Raw genomic sequence first — 27,930 nt, 5'->3', positions numbered from 1 at the left:
ACGGGTTACGTGGCCCAAGCTCCTATCAAGTCCCAGCTGTCAGTCTTCTACTTAAGCAACAACAGACTGAGCTGAGAGGCACAATTTATTTTCAGAACATGACTATACCAAAATGACATGATTCTAGTCTATATAAAGCTTCAAATCTTTACAAAAAGTTCCTCGGATCTAGAGACCCGACATTTGCGCTCTTTGCGTCGCCATCAAAGACAAATTCGCTGATAAGCTTTCCGGTCCCAGGAGCGTTTTGGATACCCCAACAGGTGTGTCCAGCGGCAAGATAGAGTCCTTTGGTGCCAGTGTGGCCGATCAGAGGACCACCCCGTACGGCAGTGACGTTAGGTAAGTAGCAAGCTTGCCGTGCGCAAACCTGTCCGTTCCGAAGCTGATCAGAAATGCTTCCCACTTGGTCGATAATCTCCTGGCACCGTGCCTGGTCCACTTCAACATCTGCTGTCGTCTTTGGAAGCGGGACAACCTGGTCACCCTCACCACAAGCATATACCGTCTCGTCGGGGCGGGCGTAGATCTCCGGAGACGCGACTGTTGGGCGTGAGGGCTTCGATGGATCGAAGTTGGCGGGTATTTCAATGTTCGTAAATAGAGTATGAGCGCTCACCGGCTTGACCGGTCGGATGACAACACTGTGAGCGCGCATTGCCGATATGGGAGCTTCCGGCATGACCGTTCGTGTCCAGGGACCAGCAGCAATAATGATGTCCGTCGCGGAAATTGTGCGCGACTCTCCGGACTCCTTATCGGTGTATGTAACTGACTTGACAGCATCACCTGCGTAGCCAATGTTTGTCACTGATCCCAACTTGATCTCTGCGCCTTTGTCCTCGGCAAGCTTTGCGATTGACGTGGTGAAGAGGTAAGGGTGGACTTGGGCGGTTTCGCCAGGGTCGCTCATGCTCTCATAGCCTCTGATCAGTTCGGGGTCAATCCAATCAAGATCATGCGGAAATTTGGCTTTCCGCAGTTTCGCAATAGCAGCTTCACTCCGCTTCTGAAGGGATAATGAGCTTCCCGTGTCCTTCTCGCCCGCATCCTTCTTTTCATTGAGCGGACGGCCTCTGGCAACTATCTGTCCACAGCCAACTTCTCTATAACCCCATCTCTCTTTACCGTTGTGTTCCTTGGCCAGATCCGCATGCAGCTTGTAGCTCAAAGGAACTATATTGCTTGGATATGCCCATAGCGCCAGGAGTCCCCCAGCTTTGCCTGATGCTCCTCCCGCAATCTCTGTCGCCTCGATCAGGGTCACTTTATGGCGCGATGGATCGTATGATGGGTGCCTTGTCAAATAATATGCCGAACAGCATCCAATGATACCACCGCCTTTGGGACCATTTTATCAGCTTTATGAACGTCAAAATGTGTGCGGGGTAGTTCAGATTGAAGGCGAGCCATGCATACCAACGATAACAATTTCACGACGCTCACTCGAGGCCGACATCTTACGTTGCAGGGACAGTCTGGGTTTCAGAAACCTTATGGAAGCCACACTTGCGGAAGTTGTTGGTATTCGTTACTAGATGCTCTCTAGATAGGAGGTGTGGGGATAAAGAAGGGCTACAAGGCACATACGTCACTCGAGTCATGTGCCTTGTCGCAGGAGCTGGCATACATAAGAACTTTGACATCGAAGCTGATACTAGTAGGAAGTATTATTAGTTTGTTGTCATCGCCAGAAGGCTATTGATATTGTACTGAGAATCTGGTAAGCATGACCCAGCTCTTATCTGGTTGAAATGAATATCAAAACTTCAAATATGCCGCCCAAATTCAGACACACAAAAGGGCGTGCCATAACAAAACCTGCTCCGGAAAATGCGCACAATGGATGGCAAATCGATCTGAAGAAAACTGCCCGGATGGAGAAGATGAGAAGATGAGAAGAAGAAGTCGATAGAAATAGAGAGCTCTTAGCGATTGTTGCATCACACATTTCAAATTTGTAGTATCGCTTCGCATCAAGGACTGAGGGGCCGGTTGAATCCTCCTACACGATTCATGTATTGTCTGTACACAGTCTTCTTTTCTTTCCGCACACCGTAGACGTTGTTTCCAGGCACTTTTGTATTCTTCGTGCTCCTGAACCTCGTAAAACCCATGCTCTTGCGCATCAGTGCCTCCATTTCATCTTCTTCGACCGGTACATCAGGGTCCAACTCCATCTCGTCCATGTCTCGTCGTGATGGTGCATGTGAGACGCCGTTGCCATACGGACGGTTGTCTTTGCGATCGTCTCTGCGATCTCCCTTGGGCCCTCGCGGTGGTGGTGGTGGTGTTCTAGTCCTGTCCTTATTCCCACTTCGAACAGGTGAGCGGGAGCGGTCGCGGTATCTGTCTCGGTACCCTTAGAGAGTGTTAGGTATGAGCAGCTCGTATTCATTGGTAGGATGCGGCATACCTCGTCTATCGTAATGTCTTTCTCGGCTCGCGCTTCTCTCTCTGTCCCTAGCTCCCCGACCTTCCCTATCCCGATCCCTCCTATCGCGATCGCGGTCACGGTCACGGTCACGTCGGTCTCGAGACCTGCTCCTTTCTCGGCGCCTTTCAACTCTATCTCTTGAGCGCGAACGGTATCTTCTGTCATCACGGGGCCCGTCACGCCGCCGATCGTCCTTCTGATGTGGAAGCTCACGCCTAGGGCTTCTGCCAATATCTGAGTCCGGCTCAGGAGAACGCGTTTTTCGATCGTCTATGTCCCACATTGTCGAGCTATCGACTCGTCTCGCTCGTTTTGCGGGGGGCTCTGCCATTTTCCAATTCTGCGCTGTTGTGTTGCGGAGATCGTGATCGTAAATGATCGATAAGGGGGGGGCGTGCTTTTTCTGATGCTCGAGAGCAAGGCGATCTTCGGAGACTGGTGAGGTTATTATGATGAAAAAGACTTGGAACTCATGACTGGTCTACAAAAGGGTATCAATTCATCGAAAAAAATGTTTTTGGCCGTGTCCTTTTGCTGAACAACACTTCGGCGCAGTTGAAACGGAGAAACGTGAAGTTATTACGGTTGCCGATTTCGACCTGATGCGCAACTAAGCCAACTCAGGCCTTCGACTTTCCCGCATGATAAGCATCCTCTACAGCCTCCAGTCACATCCATTATCTCGTCATAAATACCAACCTTAAAGAAGATGAGGCCAGAAACTGGGAAGGGCCAATGTCTTCTCAGCACGAAAATAGCCAATTTTCGTATCTGCTGCTGATTTCTTCCGGTTTTGCGAGCAGTAGCTCCTTTTTGCAGTTAATTTTCGGCATATTGACTCCTTTCCCAAACATAGCATAGGTATTCATCAGATTGTCACATTGATTACCATTGTTCTTATATACTATCGGTTATAAACCAGACACAGCAGAAAAACAACGACACAACTGAATAAGTGGATGAGTTGCAATTGCTTTGTGGATATCTCAAACCAGTGCTGAATCCGAAATTCCAGCGTCAAGGCACACTTTCGTCGGATAAGAATGGCCCATAGCCAGTTCGTTTAAAGGGCAGACTGCGTCCTTCAGTGATGTGATATTCCTGGCCGCAGAAGCTCAGAGAAACATCAAACACCCGCGTACATCTTCTAAAACCTGAGGTCACACATACGCGTGCAGTATACCACGGATTGTTCGAGTGGCGAGGAGTGAAAGCCTATGAGAACACCAGACTGGAATCTTTCAAAGACTGATGTGTGAGAATGCCGTAGCTGTGGTCGGGTCGGCTCCCAAGAATCTCAACGAAGTATTCAAAGAGTGGCTTTCAGGATGTCTTAGTTCTTAATCGGCAAAATCCAAGTTTCACCATGGCTTATTGGCTCATTGAAAAGTTAGAAAGCCCTCATTCTTCTACTTTTGATCTGACGACAAGGATACCTTACGCTCTTTGACTCTAACAAGATGAAGGACTAACTCGCTGTGGTGCCTCAGGCAGTCAGGTGCCCAGTAATCTGCGAATTTAATGCAGCCTGACGGCCCGTCCCGCTGAGCCTCAGTCTAACTGCAAAGACCAGTTAGGCCCGCTGCCCCAACTCCCAAGAATATTCTGCTGTCGATGATTCAATTTCTCCGATCCTCGAACAAACCCCGCATCGCGAAACATTTCATCGTCGACACAGGCACACATGACATCTGTAGCCTACAAAATGGCTCCTTCAAATTTATCTCATCGCCAGACACATAATCTACTTCTTATTTCGAAACTTCTCAGCCTCAGAGACACTGCTTCCCCCCTCACATTGTTGTTGGACTCTTTAGAACAACCAGCCACGCCATTGATTCAAGAGTATATACGACGCGCGAGAGTGAGTAATTTGGCCCATGAGCAAGAAGCTACATTTTGATCATTCACGTTGGCTATGAAGCTTGCTATTGATAGCATTATCTAGCTATCTTTTGAGCTGATTCATTGTGCTAACGGCCCCTGGGGAAGCTTTCAAAAGTTCACGTAACGCTCATAGCTTTCGAGACATTGAGGACCTTCGAAGGTGTTGATGCGTTTATCTCAGCTCGAAAGAAGCATCCTTCGGAAATTGTCAGGGAAGTAGGCGCTGCTTACAAGCCAGCTTCTAACGTTCCCTCGCGCCGTGAGTGAAATATACAGACCGACTCCTTCGCAATTTTGCTTACTTCCTCGACCCCTGGTTATAGGTAGATTAATTCTCATTGACTCTATCAATCCACTCTTGCGCTCTAAGAAGACCGATTCGCAGTTCCATTTGCCAACTTTCCTCGGCTCGTTCATCGCACCTCCCGGCTCATCTCCCGCCAAAGTCGAGACCTCACTCATCGTGACCTTCCACCAGGACGTCCCGAACCCCTTATGTGCAACTCCCTACTCTCCATCGTCTTTGTCTGTGCTGAGCTATCTCGCAACTACCGTCATAAAGCTCCACTCTTTCTCACACATACTTGCCCAGAAAGCCGCCCGTGATCGCAGTCTGGCTGCGCCTGTCTTTGGACTCGAAGAAGAGCTGGATGGAGTCCTGCTCGGCCGACTGGACAAACCAACAGGAAAAGATTATGTTGAAGGCGTCGTGTTAGAAATGGAGCATCGGCGTAAGAGTGGACGTGGCGTTCTGGAGTGGTATGTACTACCACCAGCAGCGCGCTATCCGTCCCAATACGCGAAGGAAATTGTGATTCTACTGGACGATCACCCGCTGTATCGTCCCCCGGTGGAGTCAGACGTTGGAATGGGAAGCGATGAACCAGAGTCGACTTTCGAATTACGTCTCACCGAAAGGCAAAGAAGGGAGAGAGAAGGAGTCGTGTTGCCCTACTTTGATGCGCAGCAAGGCAACGGCCCTGGAGAAGGCGGACGCATACTCTATGATATGGGTGAAGAGGATGATTTCGACGAAGAAGAGGACGAAATATGACGTTTCATCTGGCTGGTCACAGCGCCTTCGCAAACCGTTTACATGACTTCATCTCACACTACATATGCAGACTCTCTTCTGATTGCCGTCAGCAGCGAGTTATTTGCTTCTCCGTGTCATGTGACAGCATGTGTGAGACTTTCACTTGCAGATTATGAGGTTTATCAGGATGACGAGGTCAAGTATGAGTGGCAGGATGTCCTGCATCCATGGGGAAAAATTAAGCATACATTGAAGGAAGGGGACGTTAAGCACCATAGCGTTCGGACGAGGAAGGGAATCAGAAGAATCGAAGCCAGATTAGGAAGAGCAGGAGGAAGCCAACACCCGCAAATGGTCCGTACTATGATATGTCAGAAGCGCGTTTCTGGGAATCTTCCTGTGGGTGCGGAGACAACCTACCTGCTTGATCAACAGCTCCCAGTTGATGCGAACTGCAGCTTTCTTATACCTCTTACTGTCCTCCCGCAGACGTCCCGATAGCTCGCCCATGCGTTCCAAACTATCGCCTCTATACAAAAGGTCCTCAATATTCTTGGTCATTACCTTGGTCACATCACGAAGCTCGTCATTTAAGCGGTCGAGGTTCTGCGATGCGCGGCTATCCTGGTAAATCTTCTTGGTGCGTTGAATGAAAGTATCGAACTCCACAAAAGCATATGGTCGCAGAGTTGGAGAATGATACTGTGACGGGGAGTATGTGGTGGTGAATTCCGTTGCTAGATCCTCGAGATAGGTGAAGGCAAGCTTCCGGGGGTACGAACGATCGCAAATACACAAAAAGCAGATGTCATCTTTGATGAGATAGCTAAATTCGGCATGAGTAGGTTTCTATGGGTTGTGCATGTAAAGACCGTGCGTACTGTAAATTATACTGGCCGGATTCAATACTGGCTTGCGGTGCAGAATTGCGACTCAACCGGCGAAATATCATTTTGGCCTGAGACTTAAGCTCGGAAAGCTCCGCTTCTGCCTGGGTAGAGATTTGCCTTGTTAGATTCTCTCTTGTGAAGTTTCAGTGAATGAGTCGTCAACCCACCTGTTCATCATCCACCGACGCTGCTAGCATCAGGCCTTCCTCTTAACGTCAGTGACTGCTCCATTTCAACGCCATGTTGTGCTGTATCTTACCATCCAGCCTGGCAATCTGAGTCGATTTAACCATTATGAGAATAACTGCAACCTTATCTACCGTCTAAAGCGTGCGCAGACTTCCAGAAGACAGCTTACACAGAGACTCCCTGCTTGGTGTTGTCCTCAACAATGGCCCGCAAGCGCAAGGCGGTCGAGAGCGGCAGTACGGGGAAACAACCGAAGAAGTGAGTGATGCCATCTTGTACACCCAGCAGACTACGAAAGCTGTGGTATATGGTTCGCTCGCGGCGGATGTCTGTTGCGCGTTTATTAAGGGCAGATACTAACAGTGATGATTCAGAACCCGGGCAGCTCGCTCTGCTGATGTAGCAGGTTCTAATGACGCTGGCGCGTCCGGCTCCGCAATGTCTACAAACACCAAACCGAAGCGGAATCCCAGAAGAACGGCAAAGGATCGGTGGGAGGAGGAAAAGTTGATGACCAGTACCACTTCGCAACTCATTGATATAGACCTTGTGGTATGTCGTGCTGGAGTGGACTATGCGCAGTCAGAGAACGTGACCGGGAAGCTGATTGATCTCGTTCTGAATCCAGAAACTGCTCGCGCGGCCCGAGGCATGGGACTGCCTTGAAGAAAGTGAGAAAGAGGAGATACTGAGTCTTCTTCCTGAAAATTTACACCCGAACCGCGAGTCCACTTCGGATGATCCGAAAGCGAAGATACCCCCTTTGCCTGAATCTTTCCTACGCTATTCAAACTTCTGGCGAGATAGTATTCGTCTGTTTCAGCTAGACCTCCAACATGGTCGTTACGATCCTGAATGGCAACGCCAAGCTCATGAGGCGGTACGCGAAAGGGAAAAGGGGAAGTTTGACCGATTTAAAGAGGATGAATTCGAAGAATTTTGGGGCCAAAAGCAGAAAATGGACAAGACTCTTGCCGCTGGACAGAGTTCCCAAGTGAAGTTGAGTACGCTCATTGAGCACGGAGTCGTGCGCGAGGGTGATGTCTGGAAGTATTCGCGAACCTTTGCTGGCAAAGGGCGAAATAAGGTCTTAGTTGAAAAAGAGGCAAAAGTGAGTGCAGCGCCCCTTACCCTCTTTTCTCATTCGCCAAATATTCGTTTTTGGGCTAACCAATACTCATGGCTAGATTCTGAAGATTAACGGATCGCGCTTGACTTTTGCAGTTCCTCCAGGCCAACGAGTCTTCCTGTCTGCCGTTCAAGCTCCAGGCGGGCAGCATTCTACGGCGAGTTTTCAAGCCAATGACGATAAGATTTCCAAGACTGAGGTCCCAACGAACGGAGCTGCCAAGGAAAACGAAGAAGCACAAGGGGCCACTGAGAGCACAAGGAAGTCCAGATCCTCCAGAAAGCGGAAATCTGAAGTCGAGCTCGGTAGTCGCAAAAAGCGTCTACAAGAATCTATATCTTCTGACGACGACTCACAGGATTGTGTGCCAGATGACGATGTTGTCCTTGTAGCCAATCCCCAAAGCTTGGCGGTGGAGATCACCAATTCTCGACCAGAGGCAGATTCATTCTTACCTATAGGGACACTCGACGCTGTCTCGACTAACAACACAGAAGCAGGAAGCGCTGCAGCAAGCGAAGTCCTTCAAGATAAAGTCGCTTCTGGTTTAGCGAATGACAAGAAATCGTCTTCAATCGATCTGGCCGGCGATTCGGATCAGATCTCAGAAATCATTTTAGAGAACATCGGAGGCCCAAACGCACTCAGTCTAAAAATCTTGGAAGTGGATGGGCGTATCAAGGACGTTCCTAATGGGAATGCTTGGAAGGAATTTCGATCTTACCGAAACAACCAGGACATGGGAAGTTTATGGGAGGTCCGACAGGCTTGGTACCTTAGAGGGAAGTAGAAAACTTCTCTTCAAAGTATCTGGAAGGGATTCGTGCTGGCTACGACTTAATGCGAGCATTGACGGCCATTTCCTCATAATCGTCTTCGGCCAGGCGTTCTCAACAAACTTACGTGCAGCCATTCAAGGCTACTTTTCACTGAATGAAATGGCAGTTGAAGTCTCGAAAATAGCGCTTTAGCAAGAGTTGAGAAAGCGCGCGATCCAAAAATCAAATTCTTTCATTGTGGTTTGCCCCCCAAGGCCATATTATCTTCCTTGGACGGACCTGGGCCACCGTCAGCAGCGTAATCAACAGCGAAGCTTGCTTGGATGAAATCCTCCATTTCTTCGCTAACGGTTTTGAGCTTTTCTTTGACGCTCGCGACACCTTCTTGTCCCACTATGTGACGTGAAGGTGGGTTCTCATGACCACCGATGGCTGTGATAGCGTACACAGTCTCTTCAACCAAGACTTCCATATGTGCGGAACTTAGTGGTGGATACATGGAGAAAACTTTGGGGGCGGAAAAGGGCCCTTCTGCAGCAGAGCTGGCTTGATTTGAATTTTGGTAACCATTCTCCGTGTCCTGGGTCTGTTGGTTGGGCAGACGAGGAATCAGTCTGTTCAATATACCACGGAACAAAGGGGCATGATTGATAGCAGGAGAGTACGCTGGAACTATCGGAGGCACACTGGTGATCAAGTTTGTCAGGATACCAATTTCGATGCTGCATTGGAAGATTGTGAGCTTCACGTTAAACGGAGCGATTTCGTACGCGAGGCTCTAAATGATGTAACTTCTTAGCTAGAAAGCGAAAATTGAGCATTCTTCCGGGAGCTTACGTCGCAAAATCCCTCCAGGGCCCAGCCAGCGGCGGAGTACATCCCAAGGCCGGGTGTACCAATGTGGGCAGCTACTCCAGATTAGAGGCGCATCGAAGCTATAGTGGTCCAGGAACGTCATACTAATGCCAGAAAGAATCATGATATGGCCGGATTTCTGCCTCCTCATGTGAGGCAGCGTTGCTTTGATAATGTTCAGAGGGCCGAAGTAATTGGTTTCAAACTGGTCCCTGACCAAGTTCAAAGTTTGCTGAGAAGCTGCAAGCTCCTCTACCGTCCCGATCAGGGCTTCTGGCGTGTCAGCACATGAAACCAAAAAGGGAAAAACAGGAAATTAGATTCCTTACTTTGGCTAGTACAGCAGAGTAGAATGTCTACCTTGCCGAATGATGCGACTGCCTCGGCGACCATGGCTTGACATTGCCCTATCATTCTACATGTCGTCTGTCAGCTCCGATCATTAAATTCATGAGAGGGGGGGAAAAAAAGGTCAGAAGCAAGGACGTCCGCACCTGATATCCAAAGGAACTGTCTTGAAGCGCTGCGCCCATCCTTCATCGTGGTGACTCTCAACTTCAGCCAGGAAGGCCCCAAACTCCTCGCGACGGCATTCGTCCCGGTCCAAGTATGTATGTGCCAGTCCAACTAACGCATAGTCACCGTGCATAAGAATCTGGCGGGTAACCGATATCCCAATGGGTGAGTCTCCTGCAGTGAGAACCCATACTCGCGGTTCGCTATGGGCAGGAAACTGTGGGCGGGAGTAATCGGGGGAGGGTTGATTGTCCGTCATTAGGTCGAGGCCGATAGTTCACGCGCCAGACATGCCCATCGCGGACGGAGGGTCCCCTAGAAGCCGCGATTAAATAAGAGTGCTGCAAGTGTAGATTGGCGTGAAATCTACCTCAGTAGAAGCGATAGATTTAGAAGTTCGGAGCCGACATCATCGATCATCGACTCCGCCAAGCACGAACGCTACTACTGGCCTAAGGCCCGCCAAAGTGGACCGAGCTCGGTTCTCGACCATCGGCTGTCCGTGTACGGCTCTACCTTTCCTTTCCCCTCCCTCCTTTTTGTCTGTTACTCTCTTTCCTCATCGTCGATCTCTAGTCAGCAGAGCACGATGCCAGAACAGAGACAGCGCAGGGAAGAGCAGGAGTCTGGCGGCGTGCGTATTCAGTTGTACCAGTGTCCGGAGGATTTAAATAAGCTAACTTGCACTCGTGTCCTTTTAGTCCGGCCTGAAGGGTGCTCTTCAGGGTCTCGCTATTTTTATGCTGGTGCAGTTTCTCATCAGTCAATTTTTCGGAAACAAGTCAGAGAATGCTGGATCCGGAGCGAAGCCTGGCGAATTGACTTCCTTCGAAGCTCGTCCGCCTCGCAGCGAGATCACCAACTACAGTCCTATCCCCGATACCGTTGCTCCAGTTTGGCCCCCAAACAGCGCCATCGATATCAGCATCTACGTCTCGCCGTCCATTGTCCTTCCTGCTCTCAGCTCGCTCCCATCGGATTCTCTTGTATTAAGTGAAAAGAACTTCACGATCGGGAATTACAGTGACACCAGGGAAATCGAGACTACCATTCAGATTCCCAAGGAAGTCCAGCAAAATGGGACGCTTTGGGCGCATTTCTATGTTGCGCTCACTGGACACCAACTCGATCCAACGGCTAAGGACTATAGCACAGATAGTGCTGTGCACTTCTTCCGCCCGCTGAACCAGTATCTTCCCAAAAAAAGGGTCAAGAAGCTCAAGAACCTGCTTGCCAGCTCGGACAATGTCGAGGAGGAGGAAGAAGACAACAGCATCCCGGATGTCTCTATTGCCTCCTACTACCACCCCAACTTCACGGTATCGCTGATTCCTGATTCCGGAGTTCAGAAATACCGCCAAGTACACCCTGCTATGCGTCATCACATGCAACTCGAGGCGACGGGCGCAAGAGACGCCTCTGGTCAGAATGGGTGGTACTACCCTATTGTGTTCTTGAATACTTTCTGGCAACTCCGAAGCCATATGACCGAGCTCAACTCTACCGTGAAGACGATGCCTTTGCGGATCACTCTGAACAATCTGTCCAACTGGAAGTTTAGCATGATGGCAAGTGTTGACGAGAATGCAAAGGCAAACGCCCGGCAAGCCGCATTTGGAGGCTCCGTGCCTGGGGGCGGCGATGGCTCCGAGTTTGAGATGGTCAAGGAAGTCCTCCTTGACACGAACATTTGGTTGCTTGGTACAACTGGTGTGGTTACGATTCTGCACATGATCTTTGAAACTTTGGCATTCAAGAACGACATTGTAGGTCCCCTTCACTGGACCACAGTATGCAATCAATCTAATGGCTCTACTCTAGTCTCACTGGCGCAAGAAGAAGGATGTTGTTGGAACTTCAGTCCGCACTATTTTGGCTAACGTGTTCATGCAAACGATTATCTTCCTCTACTTGGTGGATAATAGTGAAAACACTTCCTGGATGATTCTTGCCAGTCAAGGTTTCGGTATCTTACTGGAGGCGTGGAAGATCACTAAGACAGTGGATGTGCGTCTGCGTTCACCGCCAGCTGGGTCTTTCTACTCTTTCCTTCCATACGTTGTGGTATTCGAGGATAAGCACAAGCTTTCGGAAACTGAGAAGAAGACCAAGGAGTATGATGAAATTGCATTCCGCTGGCTCTATATCATCGCTGTGCCTCTCCTCGGTGCATATGCGGCTTACAGCTTGATCTACAACACACACAAGTCGTGGTACTCCTACATCATCGAAACGCTTGTCGGCAGCGTTTACGCATATGGCTTTTTGATGATGGTCCCCAGTCTCTATATCAACTACCGCCTGAAGGCTGGTGCTCCTTGATCCAATACCTCTGTAATAAAGCTAATATTGTCAATAGTCTGTTGCTCATATGCCTGGCAAGGCCTTGACATACAAATTTCTCAACACCTTCATCGATGATCTGTTCGCATTTACTGTCAAGATGCCATGGCTCCACCGGCTTGCAACTCTTCGAGATGACGTGATTTTCTTCATTTGGCTCTACCAGAGCTATAAGTACAAGGTCGATTACAAGCGGGTCAATGAATTTGGACAAGGAGGCGACAGTGATGAGGAGGCAGAGGAGCCGGCAGCAGCTGAATCTGAGAAGAAGTTGGAAGCGGTGCCCGAAGCCTCTGGAAGGGACAATGGTGAGAAGTCGACCCGGAAGAGGAAGTAAGAATGACTTGCTTCGCAATGTCTTTCTTTTGTGTGATGCAGGAGGGAGCTATATACCTGGGTAACTCCTGGATAACAGCTTAGATATAATTTGCCATCAGCAAAACTCAACATTCATGAGTTTCAACCTCCATCAACCGTATTTTTTAATCTTTCAGACCCAATAACCATAAAATCCGTGTAACTGAAGCGCAGACCACCTATGAAGTCAAGTAAATAAGACATAATTCTCGTTTCTTGACTTCAAGGACAACCGTTGAAACATTACTTAAAATTGGGAGCAGTAGACTGTCATTTGGTTGATCGCCACGTTCGGTTTAAGCTCGCAGTTTCCCGCGACCGATGAGATGGGCATGCACAGTTGAGGATACAAGTCACAGACTGTTGCGTTAACCTGCAAGTGATTCAATCTTGATTCCCAAATCCACTGCCCTTCTTGGCAAGAAGACGATTTGTGTCTGCACAAGGGACATTCGCATGATATCGCATTGGCGCGAAGGGACATCGACGGAACGCGAAGAAACCCAACAAAACGTGAATCAGCGCGATCCTGCCAACAAGCGCCGAGCGAGAAAGGGAACGCGGTAGTATTTGAATTAAATCAAGTCTTCATGTGGAAATTCTACAATTGATGTCGTCCGATCCACAAAGTAGTAGGTTACAGCCGGTCCCTCAAATTCATGACCAGCCTTTGCTAACAACTCGTCAGGCCCATCGGGCATAGAGCCCAGGCCGAGTAGCCTGCCTGATGCACTTGAGCATCTAGACGCAGGTCTGTTTGCCTATTTCTACAGCACTTCAGTGGATTGTTGCAGGTTTTCTTGTTAATACTCGATTGCAGTTGCTTATGTACCCTCAAAGAAGCGATACACTGATGCTGGTCAACTGGCCAAAACAATCGCTTCAGACGCTTATGAAAGAGGCATCAGCCCATCTGCACTTGAGCGATTGATCAAAATTTTGACACGAAATAATTACCTTGATCAAGGAACAATTACTACCTTGATAAAGAATCTGTATCCGATAGACAGGATCTCGTCCAAGGTGGTCACGCAGGTCGTCTGTTGCCTCGGTCCCAGCAAGAACAAGCCGAGTCCTGCTACACAGGCTTCCCTGCTGCGATGGCTCATCCTCGTCTACGAATTTTGCGAGGACAGGTCGCATCTCACTAAGCTTTATGCAGTGCTGTTCAATCACCTTGATATGATCAGTCTCCGCAAGCCGTTATGCCATTTGCTTTCAATGATCACGAGGCGGAAGCACGTCAAGCCCTTTAGGATACAGGCTCTCATGGAACTGGTCAATGCTGCCGGCGCGGAAGAAAGAGAACTCATCAGTCTGCTTAACGTCTTCAAGAATTATTATCCAGATATCATCGTAAGTGACCTCGGGGCTTTGAGACGGAGAGGCTTGGTCTTCAAACATCCCGACCCCGAATGGACTAGTCACGCAAGGCTTCTTCAAGACAGAAATCTGGAGAAAGTACAAGCGGCCCAGCCATCAAGCTTTCAAGTAGTTCATCGCGGAGCAGTGAAGAGAGGAAAATTGGAAGTGATCGTTCCTGTTGTCCAGACATCGAGAGTGTCATCCAACCGTACCTCTTTAGAAGAGCTGCGGAGCGTCGACCACTTTGTTGAAAAGCTCGACCGCATTGAGCTTCCAAATCAAATGATATCCGCCATAGCAGACAACATAGCTCAGAAATATCTATTTCTGGTTCAATCCGAGTCTGCGAGGCTCCGGTTAGATGATTGGCTGAAGAGCTTTTTTGACGAACGGTTGGAGCACGCTCGAGACGAAGAACTAGGCACGTCAGAATCTCTAGGTTACATCTTGAGTCTCGTCGTGGATTATGTGCGCTATACAAAGGTATGCCCCTTGGCCCAATGGATGTACATCTGTTGACTCGCAGTTTGTTACAGGACATTCCTGCGTCAGTCCTTTCTTTTCTAAGACAGTATATTTCATCTTGGAACGGCCGTGACAACAAAGAAGAGGTTATCAGTCTTCTTGAGTACCTCCCCATTCAGGAATTTGACACTTTACGAGCCAATCTTCTGACCCCCTTAGAGGCTGCCCTACTGGGCAGCGGACCATTCTCCAAGATAGTCATTCTTGACTTCTACTCTTCACTTATTCGTCAATGGGGTGTGAAGCTGAGGACGTTACCTTCAGTCTCTGCAGAGTCAAAACCATTGGCTCGCCTAATCACGCATGCGGAACTGCTGGCATTGTCAATCCTAGAGAGTCTTTCGGTATTGCAACCGTCCAATAACGACGATATGGAACCCCTCAAACCAGCCGCCTTATCTGTCCTCGAGTTCTACTGCGTTCTAGCCGACCTATTTTCTTATGCGTCCGTTAATGGCAAGATCCGCCTTACTATTCCTCTAGCCCCGACAGTCTACACCCTCGTTTTCACACCGATTCTCTCAAGCATCTCCATCATTAGCTCCGTGCTTGCCAGCTACAAGATGTCCTTCGAAACATCTCTGACTTCCGAAATCCTTCAAGTAGCAAACTCTACAGATTCGCTGTATCCAACTGAATTGGTGGGCCAATTCAACGGCTACGTCATGGACGTCTGCAATCTGATTTGGCGAAATCGAGGGCTCAATGGCGAGGATCCAAACGCACTTGGATGTCTCCTGCCAGCTGCTACCACGGGTGCGCTCACACAATACACCCGGGACTTGAACGAGGCATCCCGAGAAAGGAAGCGCGAGGCTTCGTTTTTCTTCAACCTATCTTCCATTTTCTCTCTCAGTTACCATGTAGCCCTGTGCAACATGTCAGCCGGTTGCTTCGCTGAAATAGAGGAAGAAAACAACATCGCCGAGAGCCAGCCCAGGTTGAGAAAACCCGTGACCCAGAAGGCACTGAGTGCACTTGAGAAAGACGGCGGTGTCAAGTTGACTTGGCAGGAGTACAGGGTGCGTATGCTTGACTGGTTAGACGCCACAGGAAGCCGCGGAATCGGGAACTTGATGCGCAGTACGATGAAAGCTTTGCGTAAGGAATGATGTTGATATCGGCCAATTTTGAAAACTCTTGGAAGCCTGAGTTGAACTTTAGATATTCTATGTTGGATTTTGCTTTGATAATATCCTAAAGCGGTCATTTCCCATCACGGCGGTGCAGATTGACTATTCAGTGTTTGATCTATATATGATACAGTAATCTCCTATTAGGACGGCATCGTCGGTTCTATATCGGTTCTATATCCATAGCTGCGTATTTGTGGGACTCGTTCGCCTGACCAGTCCCGTGTTGATGGTCATCAGAATTGCGTAGACGTGTTCAGATAAATATCCTGAACGCTGGAATCCTCTCGAAGAGTACTCAGAATGTCCTCAATTTCCTTAACTTGCTCTTCATCCTTCACCTCCACCATAGTGTCCTTGGTCGGATCCCAGATTATGTCAAGTTCCTCGATAGCGAGTCCCATCACTTTTGCGAGCGTTTCGCCAACGCTCTTCGTTTCTGTTGGTTCTGTGAAGACCACAAGTCGGCCTTCGTCATCCGTTGCCACATCAATCGCTCCCGCCTCGATGACCTGGTCTAAATAATCGTCCGTATTCACGCCGTCCTTCTTCTCAAACGTGATTCTGCCCTTCTTCTCGAAAAGATATGTCGTCGGAGTAACAGTACCGCCGGCATCCTTGATAGCATATCGGAGGTCTTGTAATACGCGAGCTTTTTGATCGGTCTGGCACTCGATAACCGCCGCAACAGAATGGGGTAAGATGGCTTCAATCGTTACCGACTCCAGGGCCTCACCGGTTACACTTATTCCCTGACCTCTGGCAATAGCTGCTTCAATCACAGTCTTCGGAATACCGGCACGTTTTGCATTGGAGAGGGCAAGAGTTAGTCGGGGGTTGAACTTTGGATCAGCTCCCCACACTGCAAAACGTTAGCATGCGTTGACCGTCGGCAAGCTCGGTGTCGAACACGCACTCTGCGTAGCACTGCTAATTTCCTTTGCAATTGCTTGGCGCTCTTTGCTTTTTGCCTTGTCATTCTTCGCCTTGTCATGCTTGATCTGTGACCATCGATTGTGACCGGCGAACAACGGGGCGCCGCTGGAGAAACTCCGACAGATCTCGCATATCGATTGCCCAGTCCGGCGATGTTGTTGTAATAGAAATCTTTGACTTACTATAGATGCCATTGAGAAACGGACTGTATTTTTTCTGCAGATGCAGAATCATATAAAATTGCCATTCAAGAACCGGCGTAAGTATATATGCGGAGTCGGACCGACATTCTTCCGCTGTCTGATAGGGCCAACTGCCCGATTAAGGGGACCTCGACGCGATCAACTGGGAACATAGCTAGGGCTGATTTAGTCATATACTAATTCTCAACTTTTGTCTTCTTTGGTTGTTATTTGATATATGGTTAATGGCTGATGCCCAGACTGAGCCAGTCGGATTCAATGTCTTCTTCTGAAAACGCAACAACAACTATTCCTTCCGACAATGCGGCCCCTCGTGCGGAGCTGGATATCACCAAGCTCCATGCGCTCCCCTCCGAACAGCAGGACCTCTACCTTCTCACCTTCACTTCGGACTTGGTACAATATATCTCGGACCTAGATTCGGCGAGCGTATCGTCCCAACAGAAGTTCTTAAAAAAGGAACTATTTAAGATCTTGACCCTCTCGTCGCCAACGATCACTCGTGTCATCCGCAATAACCTAGGTCGATCTTTTGGCGCTATACTTGGCAAAGGGGATCGGGGGATACTCTTTGAAACAGTAACCGATCTACTTGGTATACTGAATGCAGGCAAAAATGAGGCAGAGCTCAAGACGAAGTTCGCCGCGGCTCACTGTTTGGGGGAGGTCTTCGCGGTCGCTGGAGAGAGTGTATTTGCGCAATCGGGAATCGTGGTATCGGGCTTGCTCAAACTGCTGAAGCCTTCGAGCAACCATACAGGACTTCGGGGATCGACTTTTGCGATCTTGCGCAAGGTTGTCGTGGGTGCAGGAGTTCCCGTTGACGAAGCAACAGCGCGAGATATTTGGAAGCAGGCTCGCAATGCCGCAACTAGTGACAAGTCCACGTTTGTCCAGGTCCACGCATGCCGCTGTCTTGAGCAGTTAGTGAGGACAACACCTTTCTTCGATAATGCTAATGACTTTGATCATCTGAGGACTGTGATCTGGAAAGTCATCGACAGCAATGTTGCGCCTGTTAGACACGCTGCTGCGGCTTGTCTGGCGCAAGCCTTGGTGAAATTGCACGCCGCAGATGCACGAGTTACAACCATTCCCAAGCCCAAGAAGATGAAGAGACAGTCCAAAAAACCCGCGCCTAGACCCGGAGAGGACGAAGACGAGGCTGAGGTTTCCGAGTCCTCGGTCTCAAGAAAGGCAGAGCCCGGTTTATACTTCCTCCTGCCGGATCTTCTTCGCCAACTTTCCACTCAGTATATGAAAAGCACAACGTCCAATCGCGCACGAGCCGGTATTGCTGTATGTTACAAATATGTTCTGCGCAGCCTAGGCGACAAGTTTGTCGAAGAGCGCTACGGGCAGATTGCGAATCATCTCCTGTTTGAACTCCTGAACCATCCAACCGTTACATATAATCGGTTCCGGCTCCTGATGACACGGAGATTTGTTAAGGGTATTCTGGAGGAGACAGTTGGACGGGAAACTCTGCGCGAGAATAGCCAGCTCAACGCTGCGAAGTGGTTAATCAACGAAATTCTTAAGGACTATCCTCAGGTCCTTCAGGAACGCCGCGAACCCAGCAAATACACACTTGCTAGCGCTCTCAGTGCATTGTCTTCTTTGATATTGTCCCTGGGTTCTGCGTTCGGCTCTCTGGCGGAAGCTTGTCGCGAGGCATTGCTCCAAGTCCTGCCTCATCCCAGCTACACCGTTCAAATCCACGCCGCACACTGCTTGAGGAACTTTGTTCTTGCTTGTCCACCTCAGCTCATATCTTGTGTGACTATCTGCTTGAACAGTCTGAGCAGAGAAATTGGGCAGCTTTCTACGCCCCGGCAGGCACCGCGGCGCTGTGTTGGATACGCCAACGGACTGTCGGCTATGCTGAGTACTTCCCGGCTGCAGCCACTCTACGGCTCTGTTGATGTCTTCTCCCGTGTTTTCACTCAGGCGACCGATCTACTGAAGACGAGCGGCAAATCAGAGCTTCGGGCAGCGAGTACACAGGTTCAGGTGGCTTGGATTTTGATCGGAGGTCTGATGCCCCTTGGACCAAGTTTCGTGAAAATTCATCTGTCCCAGTTGATGCTACTTTGGAAAAATGCGCTACCCAAGCATCTTGGCAAGGAAAACTTTGCTCAGCGTGGGTATCTGGAGATGAGTTTCCTTGCACATGTACGGGAATGTGCTTTGGGCTCCTTGTTGGTATTCATGGAGTTCAACAGCAAATTGATCACAGCGGATGGTGCGAGAAGAATTGCTTCTATGCTCCAGAATACGATAGAATTTCTCGATGATCTTCCGCGACAGAAGTCTGTCGCAGATCTTTCGCAGCGCCTCCAACCTTCATTGCAATTGCATGACCTGGCCACAATGGTCCGGCGTCGAGTTCTGCAGTGCTTCTCTAAGCTAATTGATGTCCACCCTCTCAGCCACGCGGATGTCATCTCCCAGACTACTCTATTGAGTCTTTCCATCTCTTCCTTCGCCGACCCGGAATACACCCAACCTGCTCCGCTAGAGAGTTCGATAGCAGCCGCAACCGCCCAGTTTGAGACTCTTTGGGATCTCTGCGACAATTTTGGCTTTGGTGTCACAGGACTAGCCAGACAATATATCCGAGCAACCCTTTCAGGCAAACAGGAGGACGACAATGGTCCTGCTTGGTCAGCTGTCGATTCAGCAGACCAAGATATCGACGACGCCGTGAGTGATTCGTCCACCAGTAGACAGGCGCATTCGGACTAACAATAGCAGTTGACTTTCCCTATCTGTCAAGCTAGCGAGCATGATTCTCTTCTTTTATACTCTTCGAGAAGTGAAAGAGACAGTGTTTTGGCGGACCCGCATGCTACCGGGGTCATCAATGCTGCGATTGAACTGTTCGCTGTTGCTATTCGCTTATACGCCCCTAAGGTACAAGAAAGTACTATGGAACAGATCGCAACGTTCCTCTCATCTCAGAGCCTTCAGCGCAATCCTGGCCGCAAGGCTGCGATGATCGTTAATATTGCGGTGGCATTACTTCATGCGCTGAAGGTCACTGCCAAAGACAGTGGCTCAGCATCCGGCAGGCTCAATCCTGTTACTGAGAAAGTACTGCAGGAACTTCTGCAGGTGAGAGATGCTGAGGGCCTCCGTCCACCTATTCTCTAGCTGACAAACACAGAAATTCGTCATTGACGCAGATCCAATTGTCCGAACAATTGGTGCTGAAGCACTTGGCCGACTCTGTGACAGTGCTGGAAACACACTTATGACTGCACAGGTCACTTGGTTGGTCGATACAATTGTCGATAACAGGGAGCCTAATGCACGCGCAGGTTGTGCTGCAGCCTTGGGATGCATCCACGCACAGGTAGGTGGTATGGCAGCTGGTCTGCACCTGAAGACGATTGTTGGCGTCTTAATGTCACTTTGCAATGATCCCCACCCTGTCGTCCATTTCTGGGCGCTTGGGGGTCTGGAAAGAGTTGCCAATTCCGCAGGCTTGACCTTTTCACCGTTTGTTTCCAGCGCGCTCGGGATGCTTGCTCAGCTATACAACGCCGATACACACAATGAAGAAGCCGCAAGCTTGGCAACATCCAACATCGAAATGACCTTCCTCACCCCGGTCGTAATAAGCCGTTGCGTCGATTCACTGATCAATGTCCTTGGCCCTGATCTTCAAGACATTACAAAGACACGAAACCTGATTCTGACGCTTCTGCGGCAATTCCAACTGGAGGACAATCCGGCTCTGGTGACCGAGAGCTCCAAGTGCTTAGATCACCTGTCACTGTACGCACCGGGATTTGTGGACTTTTCAGGGTTTGTGAAGCGTCTCCAAAATGAGTTATGCGCAGGCAACCCTCTGATGAGGGATGTGGCCATTCGTGCACTGAGTAATCTCATGAAGCGAGATGCTCCTTCAGTCCTTGCAGCAGCGACGCCGAGTCTCGAAGAGCAGATCTGGCTTGCATATGATAATACGCCTGATAACCTGATCCTGAAAAATATGATTCTGGACTGGCTGCAGCAAACCGCCCTCTCAGAGACCGAGCAATGGATTCAGCGTTGCCAGAATACGTTGACCAAGACCCGGCTGAAAGTGGAGGATATCCCGCCGACGTCTGCTGTTAAAACGGCTGTCAACGATATGCCAGATGACGAGGTTGCAGGTTTCGCATCTGCAATTGCTGGGGCAGGGCAGTCGGAGATTGCAAACGAAACTGTTGCCGGTCAAGAGTTGCTGAAATGGCAGACACGGAATTTCGTGATGAGTTGTCTGAGTCAGCTGATGGCAGCAGTCCAGGAGGCAATTTTGCCTGATCAGACAATCCCTGCTGAACTTGCCCTCCAGCACAAGGTTGGAGATATTGTCCGGATGGCATTCTCAGCGTCCACTGCAAATGTCATAGAGCTGAGAGTCTGGGGGCTAAAGATTATCGACCAGGTTCTCAAGGTAACTCGCTCTCATTCTCATTTCAACAGGGTGATGACATGGCTGACCCATTACAGATGTTTGGCAAAACTCCTGATCCAGACTTTGCAGAGGCGTCTCTCCTCGAGCAATACCAAGCCCAGATCGGATCGGCGCTCACGCCGGCTTTTGCTGCTGATTCATCTCCAGAATTAGCATCGGAGGCTATTAATGTTTCTGCGACTTTTATCGCGACCGGTATTGTGACGAATGTAGAACGGATGGGCAGGATCTTGAAGGTCCTGGTTCTCGGGCTGGAAAACTTCTCGAGTAAGTGCGCAGCTGAAGAGTTTCTGACAGATGCTAAACTTCTCCAGAAAACCCGGACACCACGGAGTTCGGAGATCTTAAAGGTCTCAATTCCAACGCTAAAGTCATGGTCAAGATGGCTCTGTTTGCCGCTTGGGCACGGCTACAGATCGCAAGCATCGACCAGGATTACCTGAACGAGGTCGTTCAACCTTATCTCGCGACGCTCACCCCGCTGTGGCTCTCTTCTCTCCAAGAATATGCTCGACTAAGATTCGAACCGGACATCTCGGGTAGCTTGGGTACTGGCCCACAAAGTACCGACCTGGACGAGGTGTACGCGGCGTTGAACCGGGAAACTCTTATGAAGGTAAGCCCTGTCCAAAGCAGACCTGCTTATGACAAACCTAACCCTAAAAAACCATAGTTCTACCAAGATACCTGGTTGAGCCTGGTCGACGCGATCGCTGGCCTAGTCGAGAAGGATATCGATTTCGTCTTCGACGCCCTGGACGGAAAGACAACAGAGCCCAAGGATCCAGGGGAAGAAAAAGCAAACATGCCTAATGGCAAAGCGGCAGACAAGAAACATGATATCAACTACCGCGACGAACCTGTCGCGTTCTTCTTCGTACTTTTTGGCTTAGCATATGAAGCTCTGGTTGACCAGTCGACGACGCCATCTCAGCGCTTGGATATCCTGCAAGCCCTCAAGAGAATTCTGAGACCAATCATATCTGGAAATGCTATCTATCAGGATGCCATCTTCTCCGAGACGATGGACACTTTTGACCGCCTCGCCCTCACCGAGGGAACCCCCATCCAGAACGTGATTGTCGAAATAGCGCGAAACCTTTCACTAGACCACCCGTCAGCCAAGGCTGGAGATGCGCGCAGCGACCATCTTTCCGATGATATCGAGCAGCTTTTCGAGCTCACGCGAAGTATCATCCTTGTTCTGGCCGGGCTGCTACCGAACCTGCGTGAGACCACTTCCCTGGCCCGATTTAACGTGACGTCGGATGACTCCCTGTCGCTTATTCGGTTAGCCCTTTCATCCCTGGTCAAAGTTGCCTCCATCTTTCCCTCCATCATTCGTAACGACCTTAATGCATGCATTTTGCACATCTTTACCACCATTTTGGCGACCGGACTGTGCCAAGCGGAAGTAGTGCCTCAGGCTCTTCCGACGTTCAAACACTTTATCCATGGCATCAGCCACCCCAAGGCCTCCGCGTCAGATGAACCCCAGGATCTCACCATCGTCTCTCGCCAGCTGCGCGGATGTCTCACACGCTTCCTTACGACTTTGACGATCGCTCAGCGACGGGAGTCCGAGTCATCCCTACCATGCGCCAAAAACACACTCCTTGCTATCACTATCTTGCTAACAACCGGGGGCCACATTCTGCCTCCTCAAGATCCCGCCATCCCTCGTGTCTTGAACGAGCTCCTAGACTGTCTTCAGGACGTCGGTCTTGCCAATGTTGCTGCAGGCTGTATCCGCTCAATCCTCCTTACTCCTACACCAAGATCACCAACCGATGATCTCATTGCCAGGTATCTCCTTCCTCGTCTCATAGCCTTCTTAGTCGGTTGTCCCCTTGAGACAGGAGAGATTCCAAGCGATCCCGAGAACTCAAGAACAGTCATTGCACGCACGCTAGTTTCCTACGTCACCAGCACTACCTTTGCCGCAAGTGAACTGCCCACAGCACTCTCCCTGGTTATGTCCGCACTTCTCGCGCGCGCAAAACGTGAGAGTTATCCGGTATACAGAGAAACCGCCGCTCATCTACTGGAGCTTGCTCGAGCGGATCAGGCCACGTTCCGAGCCCTTGTAGCCTCGATGAAGGCAGACCAAAAAAGTCTTCTCGAAGAAATCCTTCGGAGTTCGGATCCTGGAGCGGGCGCTAGTAGAGGTGAAACAAGCGGTGCGCAGTCAGGGGCGTCGCAAAGTATGCCGAGTATTGCGCTCAGATTCGATTTCTAATGACCTGGCTGGCTCTTTATCGATTTCTCCACGATTTCGACTGCTTGGCCGTAGCTCCTCGACTCTCCTGTATCTCTGCTGTCCCACCAACTTACGTCTTCCCTGGTGCACATGAGTTCATGACATGAAATGTGACAATCACTTTGAAATGACGGTGAGGGCTCGGCTCAAATCATCCACGAGTCTTGTTTATATATAGAATGATAGATAAGTACAGTTACAATGATCAATACATGAAATGAATAATGACTCGGTATCCGTCTATCCGCGCAAGCCTCTATTATATCCCCAGGGTATCGAAGTGGGTGCTGTAGGAAACGAGCCCGAGCAAGAGCCAATGACCAGGTGTCAAGCACAGAGAAAAAGAAAAGTACAGCGAAGGTGAAGTCTAGTATGAAGGGATAAATGAAAGAACCACAACATCAGTAGAACAATAAGCCAGCGACGGACCGGAGCGTGGTAGAGCAACGCTTGTACTGCCATCAACCTAGAGACTCGCTGACAATGATCTCTGGGACAGCCGGTAGCGTAGACGGGGCGGCGGCATCTCGAGCAACTGTCTTCTCGGCGGTCTCCTTGGCGGGAGCCTCTTTCTTCTTCTCAGCGGCTTCCTGCGCTTTGCGCACGGAGTAGTACTTGAGGAAGATAATGATCATGACTAAATGTAGGTTAGCCTCGGGTCTGACGACGATGAGTTCTTTCTGAGGAGCAAAAGAGGACGACCTACAGGCACTTGTAGCAACAGCCATGGCAGCCCTCCTGGTCAGAATCCACCGGAGACCTTCAATTTCGCTTTTGCCGTCGCTGTTCAACGAGACAGTAATTTTGTAATTGAGTTCCTGAACCGAAGTATCAATGCTTCGTTGCTGTTCTCGAGTCGTCATCTTGTGGTCGTTGAACATTCCCTTGATATCGTCTTTCAAACCCGCAAGCTCCTGATTCAGGCGCTGGGAGAGAATATCCGCCTCGTGTTCTAATTGTGTTCTGGACGCACGCTGCCTCTGCATTTCGGAATTTCGAGCTGTCTGGAGGGAAGATTGGAGCTCCGAACAAGCCGCTTTGAACAGATAGGTCTCGTTCTCGACATCGGATTTAGAAGTCAGGCTTTGCTCGGCAATGTCCAGGTTGTTTTGCAAAATATTTCTTATAGCCTTCATGATAGTGACGGATTGCGCTTCCGTAAAGCCACCTTTTGATAAGTCGCGGACGAGAGAGTAGGTATCGAAGTGATGGACATACGGGGCAGGGACCAAGTGCGGCAGTTTACCATCGGAAGGAGATTTTTCTGTAGGAGATAAGGGGGACGAAGGAGATGGCATATGGAGAACACCTTCGAGTGGGTTATCGTTGAGGGAATTAGGTATGTGCCGATCTTGGCTTGGACGTTCGGTGGGAACGGGGGAGGCTGCATGGATATCGGGGGCGTCAAGGTCGGGCTCGGACTCCTCCTGTGTGTGAGAGTCATTTGGAGACTGGCTCTCACGAGCTTGCGCTGTCCTTTGGTCGCCATCCTTCTCATACGAAGCGTCCATAACGTTTCTCTTGGTATCATCTTGTGACCGCGATTGCTCTGGTTCGTGGTTGCCGTCCTTCGCCGCTGGCGTTTTTGACGCTTGCTCTTTGGAAAACTCTTCCTTGGGTCTCGATGGAGGAGGCAGGTTGGCCTCGGCAGCGGGCCCATAGCGCCGATGATATGCCTCCTGAGCGCGAGGTCGACTGGCGTGAAAAGCACGATTATGTGAGGGACGCCGAATTGTGCGGTAGGTGGACGGTTCGCATGTTCTAATTGCGCGCATCAAATGCGGATACAGGAATGGTAGCCGTGGGGAAGCCATGATGGAAGGGTTGGAGTTACCGCCAGATCATTCGAGAAAACATGGATTGAAGCCGTAGTGGGTTGCATACACAGGTAGGAAGTTGGTAAGAGGGCATTCAGCTTTCCCGCGGCGAAGTTGTTTGCGGGCGGCCGGAAACTGGAAGCGTGACGTGGGCGGTGAAGAAAGCCACGGAATGACGATAGTATAGGGCGTTTGCCAGTTGGTGAAGGCAGTTTTTACAGAACGCATCGAACTCAGTTTTTGCGAAGACAGTTAGGTTAGGTATGTGCATAGGAAGGTGATATATACAGAATCTTTGGTCTAATGTGGGTCATGATTGCTCTATTCCCACTGCCAGAAGCCCGAACAACAGATGCGTTCGTTTCCAATAATCATGAGCTCTTTGCTCGAGGATTTTGACCGTCTTCGGATTCGAGTCCAGACTGCTGCAGAGGCTTTGGACAGCGTCTGAGAAAGAGTCCTGAGTCGGCTCTGCGGTCGCCAGAGCATTGCTCAAGTAGAGTAGATCGAAACAGAGCTGAAGCTTGTAATCGTCGGTGTTCTGCGCTCCGATTGCAACATCGGCTTCCGACTGCTGGGTTTTACCATTATCTCCATTCTCGACTGTTTGAGCCTCTTTCGACGCTGTGCTTTCTTCTTGATTGTACACTGACTCCAAAGCCTTAAGAGTAGTGGCGGCGGTGGCCCAAAGCTCTTTTCGCAATCCTCCTTTCAGCACTTGAGTAGTAGACACGTCCCAAAACCCTAAGCCGTAGTCATCCATCGTGTCTACAAGACGGCGTAGGAACTTGAAAGTTGCTGGTGAAGGCTGAACCGGAAGTTCAGGGTCACCCTCCCAGAGGCTCCGACCAGGTAATATTGTAGTTGTTGGGGAGGCGCGTTTGGGCCATATATTCAAGGGGTCTGTAAGTGTGACTACCTGCGCGGTAAGGATTTGTTGCAGCTGAGGTACGATTTCCCTTGAAAAGAGGAAATCGCTGGAAATGAAGTCAACAGGGAGGTCCTTCCGAACCAGTCTAATGATTTTTAGCAAAAAGGCGGCTTTCTTGTGTTGATTAGAAGATCCAAAGGTTTTGAGAATCTCGGCGAAGGATGACTGCAGGTGGTTGAGCGACTCCCGAACAGATTGCTGGAGCGCGTCTTTCAGCAATGCAGTATCGTCATCGTTTAATATGGCTGTTATATTCATGTCTGCATCCTCCTCTTCACCTTCCTCGAGGATGTCGGTCCATCGCACTCGTTTCATTTCGTTGATATAATCCTTGGACTTCCCAATGGCCGCAAGCCAGGTCACGTACTTTGCTAACACAGCTGATACGTCTGCGTCCCGGCCAAGCAATCTATCTGCGATCGTTTGTTTGAAAGCGGTCGCACCATCTGAGCAGTCAAGGTTAACTAGCTCGTCATCCCAGAGGGAAAGCGTCTCGACATGTTCTTTGGTGTCCCAATTTGTGATCACAGAAGCGACTCCTTGGCCGAATTGCTCCAGCTCCTTGGCCTGACCTGATAAGATTTGGCTGAGCCGCTCATTGAAAACAGATCGAATGCCTTCTAGGACGGTCAAGGGCGCATGAGTAGGTGTTGAGCCCAAGGAGCTGAGCCATAACTCCAATGTCCTGCGACGAAGAGCGAGTAATTCAGAGAAACTGTGCCAGTCTGTCAAGGTGTGACCGCAGCCTTTGACGAAAGTGTCAAACGCTTGTCTTGACCACTGCTTGATTGTCTTTTCGGCTTCTGGTTTCGACAGCTCGCTTAGTTTGATCCAGGGAGTGAAATTCTTGACGTCAGCAGCTACCCAACGTCCCAACACGTCAACACTCAGTTCATCGAGGCTGAGGATGTCTGGATCGGCCAAGATAGGTCTTGTTTTCAACTTGTTGAGCACATCTGACAATCGACGAGAAAGCAGAGTCTTCGACATTTGCAGAGTTTGGATGTAGAGCTGTAGAGCGGACGGAACATTCTCGCCTGATGCCTCAGTAAGTTCCAGCTGGTTTCCAATAACATCCAGGCGAACGTGGTGAAAATGACGAATAGCATCGTCTGATGAGGAGCTCGTCGCTAGGCAATAAGCGGCCAACGACTCAATTGTATCGTCAACGGTGGACTTTGCGGACGCGAGTCGCTTGTCGACTCTCTTTAGAAGTGTCCGCCGAAGGGACGCTAACTGGTTGCGCAAATTGTCCAGAAATGGAGGTATGGTCTTCTGCTGTGAAAGGGTTTTGTGAAGAAGTCGAGAAACAACCAGAAGTTTCGCCGTCAGCAGTGGAGAACCGCGCTTTCGCAGAAGATATGCAATCGCCTGAGTGCAGCGATGGAGAAGTGAAAGCTGGGCCCCCAATGCTCGTCTCTCTGTTTCTGTATTCGAATCAATTCCCTGAACTACAGAGGTCGAGAGCGCAAGCTTCTTACCCTTATCCTGAGCATCATCCTTTATTTGGTTCATGTGCGCATGCATCTTCTCGATCAATCGTGGGTTGCATCTTCGTCCAATATCGGCCAAAGTCGAATCCACCTCCTGAATCTCGCGGTTCATCAGGACAATTGTCTCGGCAGTCCCAACGAGCTCTCGATACCTCGTCCTGAGTGCGAATTTAATATTAGCAATCATTCCACCCAATTGTCTCGCTGAACACTTACCCCACGAGAGCCCGGAGCCTCTCCTTGTTGCTCGCGATATCCCGACGTAGCTCCTGTTCCACACGGCGAACGGTGGGGATTGGATACTGGAAGGCATCCTGCCATGACTTGAGGCTTTGCGGATCCGGACCGTCCGACGGCATATTGACGGGCGCACAGGATGCT

At 49.9% G+C, this 27,930-nt stretch overlaps 11 protein-coding genes across 11 annotated transcripts; 4 read left to right on the top strand and 7 right to left on the bottom strand.

Annotated features, from left to right (window-relative positions):
* Positions 1–148: 148 nt before the first annotated feature.
* Positions 149–1,459, bottom strand: CDV56_105360 (NAD(P)/FAD-dependent oxidoreductase; the record flags this gene model as incomplete). Its single annotated transcript, XM_026758979.1, has 2 exons — positions 149–1,341; positions 1,420–1,459. The coding sequence occupies 2 exons, from the start codon at positions 1,457–1,459 to the stop codon at positions 149–151; spliced, it is 1,233 nt and encodes a 410-aa protein (XP_026615508.1).
* A 517-nt stretch (positions 1,460–1,976) lies between these two features.
* Positions 1,977–2,768, bottom strand: CDV56_105253 (SNUT3/LISCH7 family protein; the record flags this gene model as incomplete). The annotated part of the gene is made up of 2 exons (XM_026758872.1): positions 1,977–2,362; positions 2,417–2,768. 2 exons carry the CDS (start codon positions 2,766–2,768, stop codon positions 1,977–1,979), a joined length of 738 nt encoding a protein of 245 aa, XP_026615507.1.
* A 1,283-nt stretch (positions 2,769–4,051) lies between these two features.
* CDV56_105052 (Elongator subunit IKI1) lies at positions 4,052–5,378 on the top strand (the record flags this gene model as incomplete). Its single annotated transcript, XM_026758671.1, has 3 exons — positions 4,052–4,130; positions 4,458–4,583; positions 4,648–5,378. The coding sequence occupies 3 exons, from the start codon at positions 4,052–4,054 to the stop codon at positions 5,376–5,378; spliced, it is 936 nt and encodes a 311-aa protein (XP_026615506.1).
* A 280-nt stretch (positions 5,379–5,658) lies between these two features.
* Positions 5,659–6,543, bottom strand: SEC22 (SNAP receptor SEC22; the record flags this gene model as incomplete). Its single annotated transcript, XM_026758579.1, has 5 exons — positions 5,659–5,721; positions 5,781–6,186; positions 6,242–6,351; positions 6,418–6,452; positions 6,510–6,543. The coding sequence occupies 5 exons, from the start codon at positions 6,541–6,543 to the stop codon at positions 5,659–5,661; spliced, it is 648 nt and encodes a 215-aa protein (XP_026615505.1).
* A 98-nt stretch (positions 6,544–6,641) lies between these two features.
* Positions 6,642–8,358, top strand: CDV56_104809 (uncharacterized protein; the record flags this gene model as incomplete). Its single annotated transcript, XM_026758428.1, has 4 exons — positions 6,642–6,697; positions 6,814–6,991; positions 7,068–7,550; positions 7,627–8,358. The coding sequence occupies 4 exons, from the start codon at positions 6,642–6,644 to the stop codon at positions 8,356–8,358; spliced, it is 1,449 nt and encodes a 482-aa protein (XP_026615504.1).
* Positions 8,359–8,579: 221 nt separating this feature from the next.
* Positions 8,580–9,977, bottom strand: CDV56_104666 (short chain dehydrogenase/reductase family protein; the record flags this gene model as incomplete). The annotated part of the gene is made up of 5 exons (XM_026758285.1): positions 8,580–9,125; positions 9,185–9,255; positions 9,308–9,475; positions 9,532–9,617; positions 9,697–9,977. The coding sequence occupies 5 exons, from the start codon at positions 9,975–9,977 to the stop codon at positions 8,580–8,582; spliced, it is 1,152 nt and encodes a 383-aa protein (XP_026615503.1).
* Positions 9,978–10,458: 481 nt separating this feature from the next.
* On the top strand, positions 10,459–15,420 carry CDV56_104158 (uncharacterized protein; the record flags this gene model as incomplete). The annotated part of the gene is made up of 6 exons (XM_026757777.1): positions 10,459–11,484; positions 11,540–11,956; positions 12,078–12,369; positions 13,107–13,169; positions 13,239–14,266; positions 14,320–15,420. 6 exons carry the CDS (start codon positions 10,459–10,461, stop codon positions 15,418–15,420), a joined length of 3,927 nt encoding a protein of 1,308 aa, XP_026615502.1.
* Positions 15,421–15,677: 257 nt separating this feature from the next.
* CDV56_104035 (post-initiation translation factor DPC29) lies at positions 15,678–16,571 on the bottom strand (the record flags this gene model as incomplete). Its single annotated transcript, XM_026757654.1, has 3 exons — positions 15,678–16,303; positions 16,358–16,502; positions 16,560–16,571. 3 exons carry the CDS (start codon positions 16,569–16,571, stop codon positions 15,678–15,680), a joined length of 783 nt encoding a protein of 260 aa, XP_026615501.1.
* A 267-nt stretch (positions 16,572–16,838) lies between these two features.
* Positions 16,839–23,287, top strand: CDV56_103350 (AP-1 complex accessory protein LAA1; the record flags this gene model as incomplete). The annotated part of the gene is made up of 6 exons (XM_026756969.1): positions 16,839–19,286; positions 19,338–19,697; positions 19,750–21,027; positions 21,084–21,315; positions 21,363–21,664; positions 21,722–23,287. 6 exons carry the CDS (start codon positions 16,839–16,841, stop codon positions 23,285–23,287), a joined length of 6,186 nt encoding a protein of 2,061 aa, XP_026615500.1.
* A 482-nt stretch (positions 23,288–23,769) lies between these two features.
* Positions 23,770–25,122, bottom strand: CDV56_103145 (CCDC90 family protein; the record flags this gene model as incomplete). The annotated part of the gene is made up of 1 exon (XM_026756764.1): positions 23,770–25,122. One exon carries the CDS (start codon positions 25,120–25,122, stop codon positions 23,770–23,772), a length of 1,353 nt encoding a protein of 450 aa, XP_026615499.1.
* Positions 25,123–25,435: 313 nt separating this feature from the next.
* Positions 25,436–27,908, bottom strand: CDV56_102822 (uncharacterized protein; the record flags this gene model as incomplete). Its single annotated transcript, XM_026756441.1, has 2 exons — positions 25,436–27,707; positions 27,766–27,908. The coding sequence occupies 2 exons, from the start codon at positions 27,906–27,908 to the stop codon at positions 25,436–25,438; spliced, it is 2,415 nt and encodes an 804-aa protein (XP_026615498.1).
* Between the last annotated feature and the right edge of the window lie 22 nt (positions 27,909–27,930).

Source organism: Aspergillus thermomutatus (genome assembly GCF_002237265.1).
Source record: "Aspergillus thermomutatus strain HMR AF 39 chromosome Unknown NODE_64, whole genome shotgun sequence".
Taxonomy (NCBI): domain Eukaryota; kingdom Fungi; phylum Ascomycota; class Eurotiomycetes; order Eurotiales; family Aspergillaceae; genus Aspergillus; species Aspergillus thermomutatus.
Note: the sequence above shows the minus strand (reverse complement) of the source record. Positions and strands in the feature narration are given on the sequence as shown.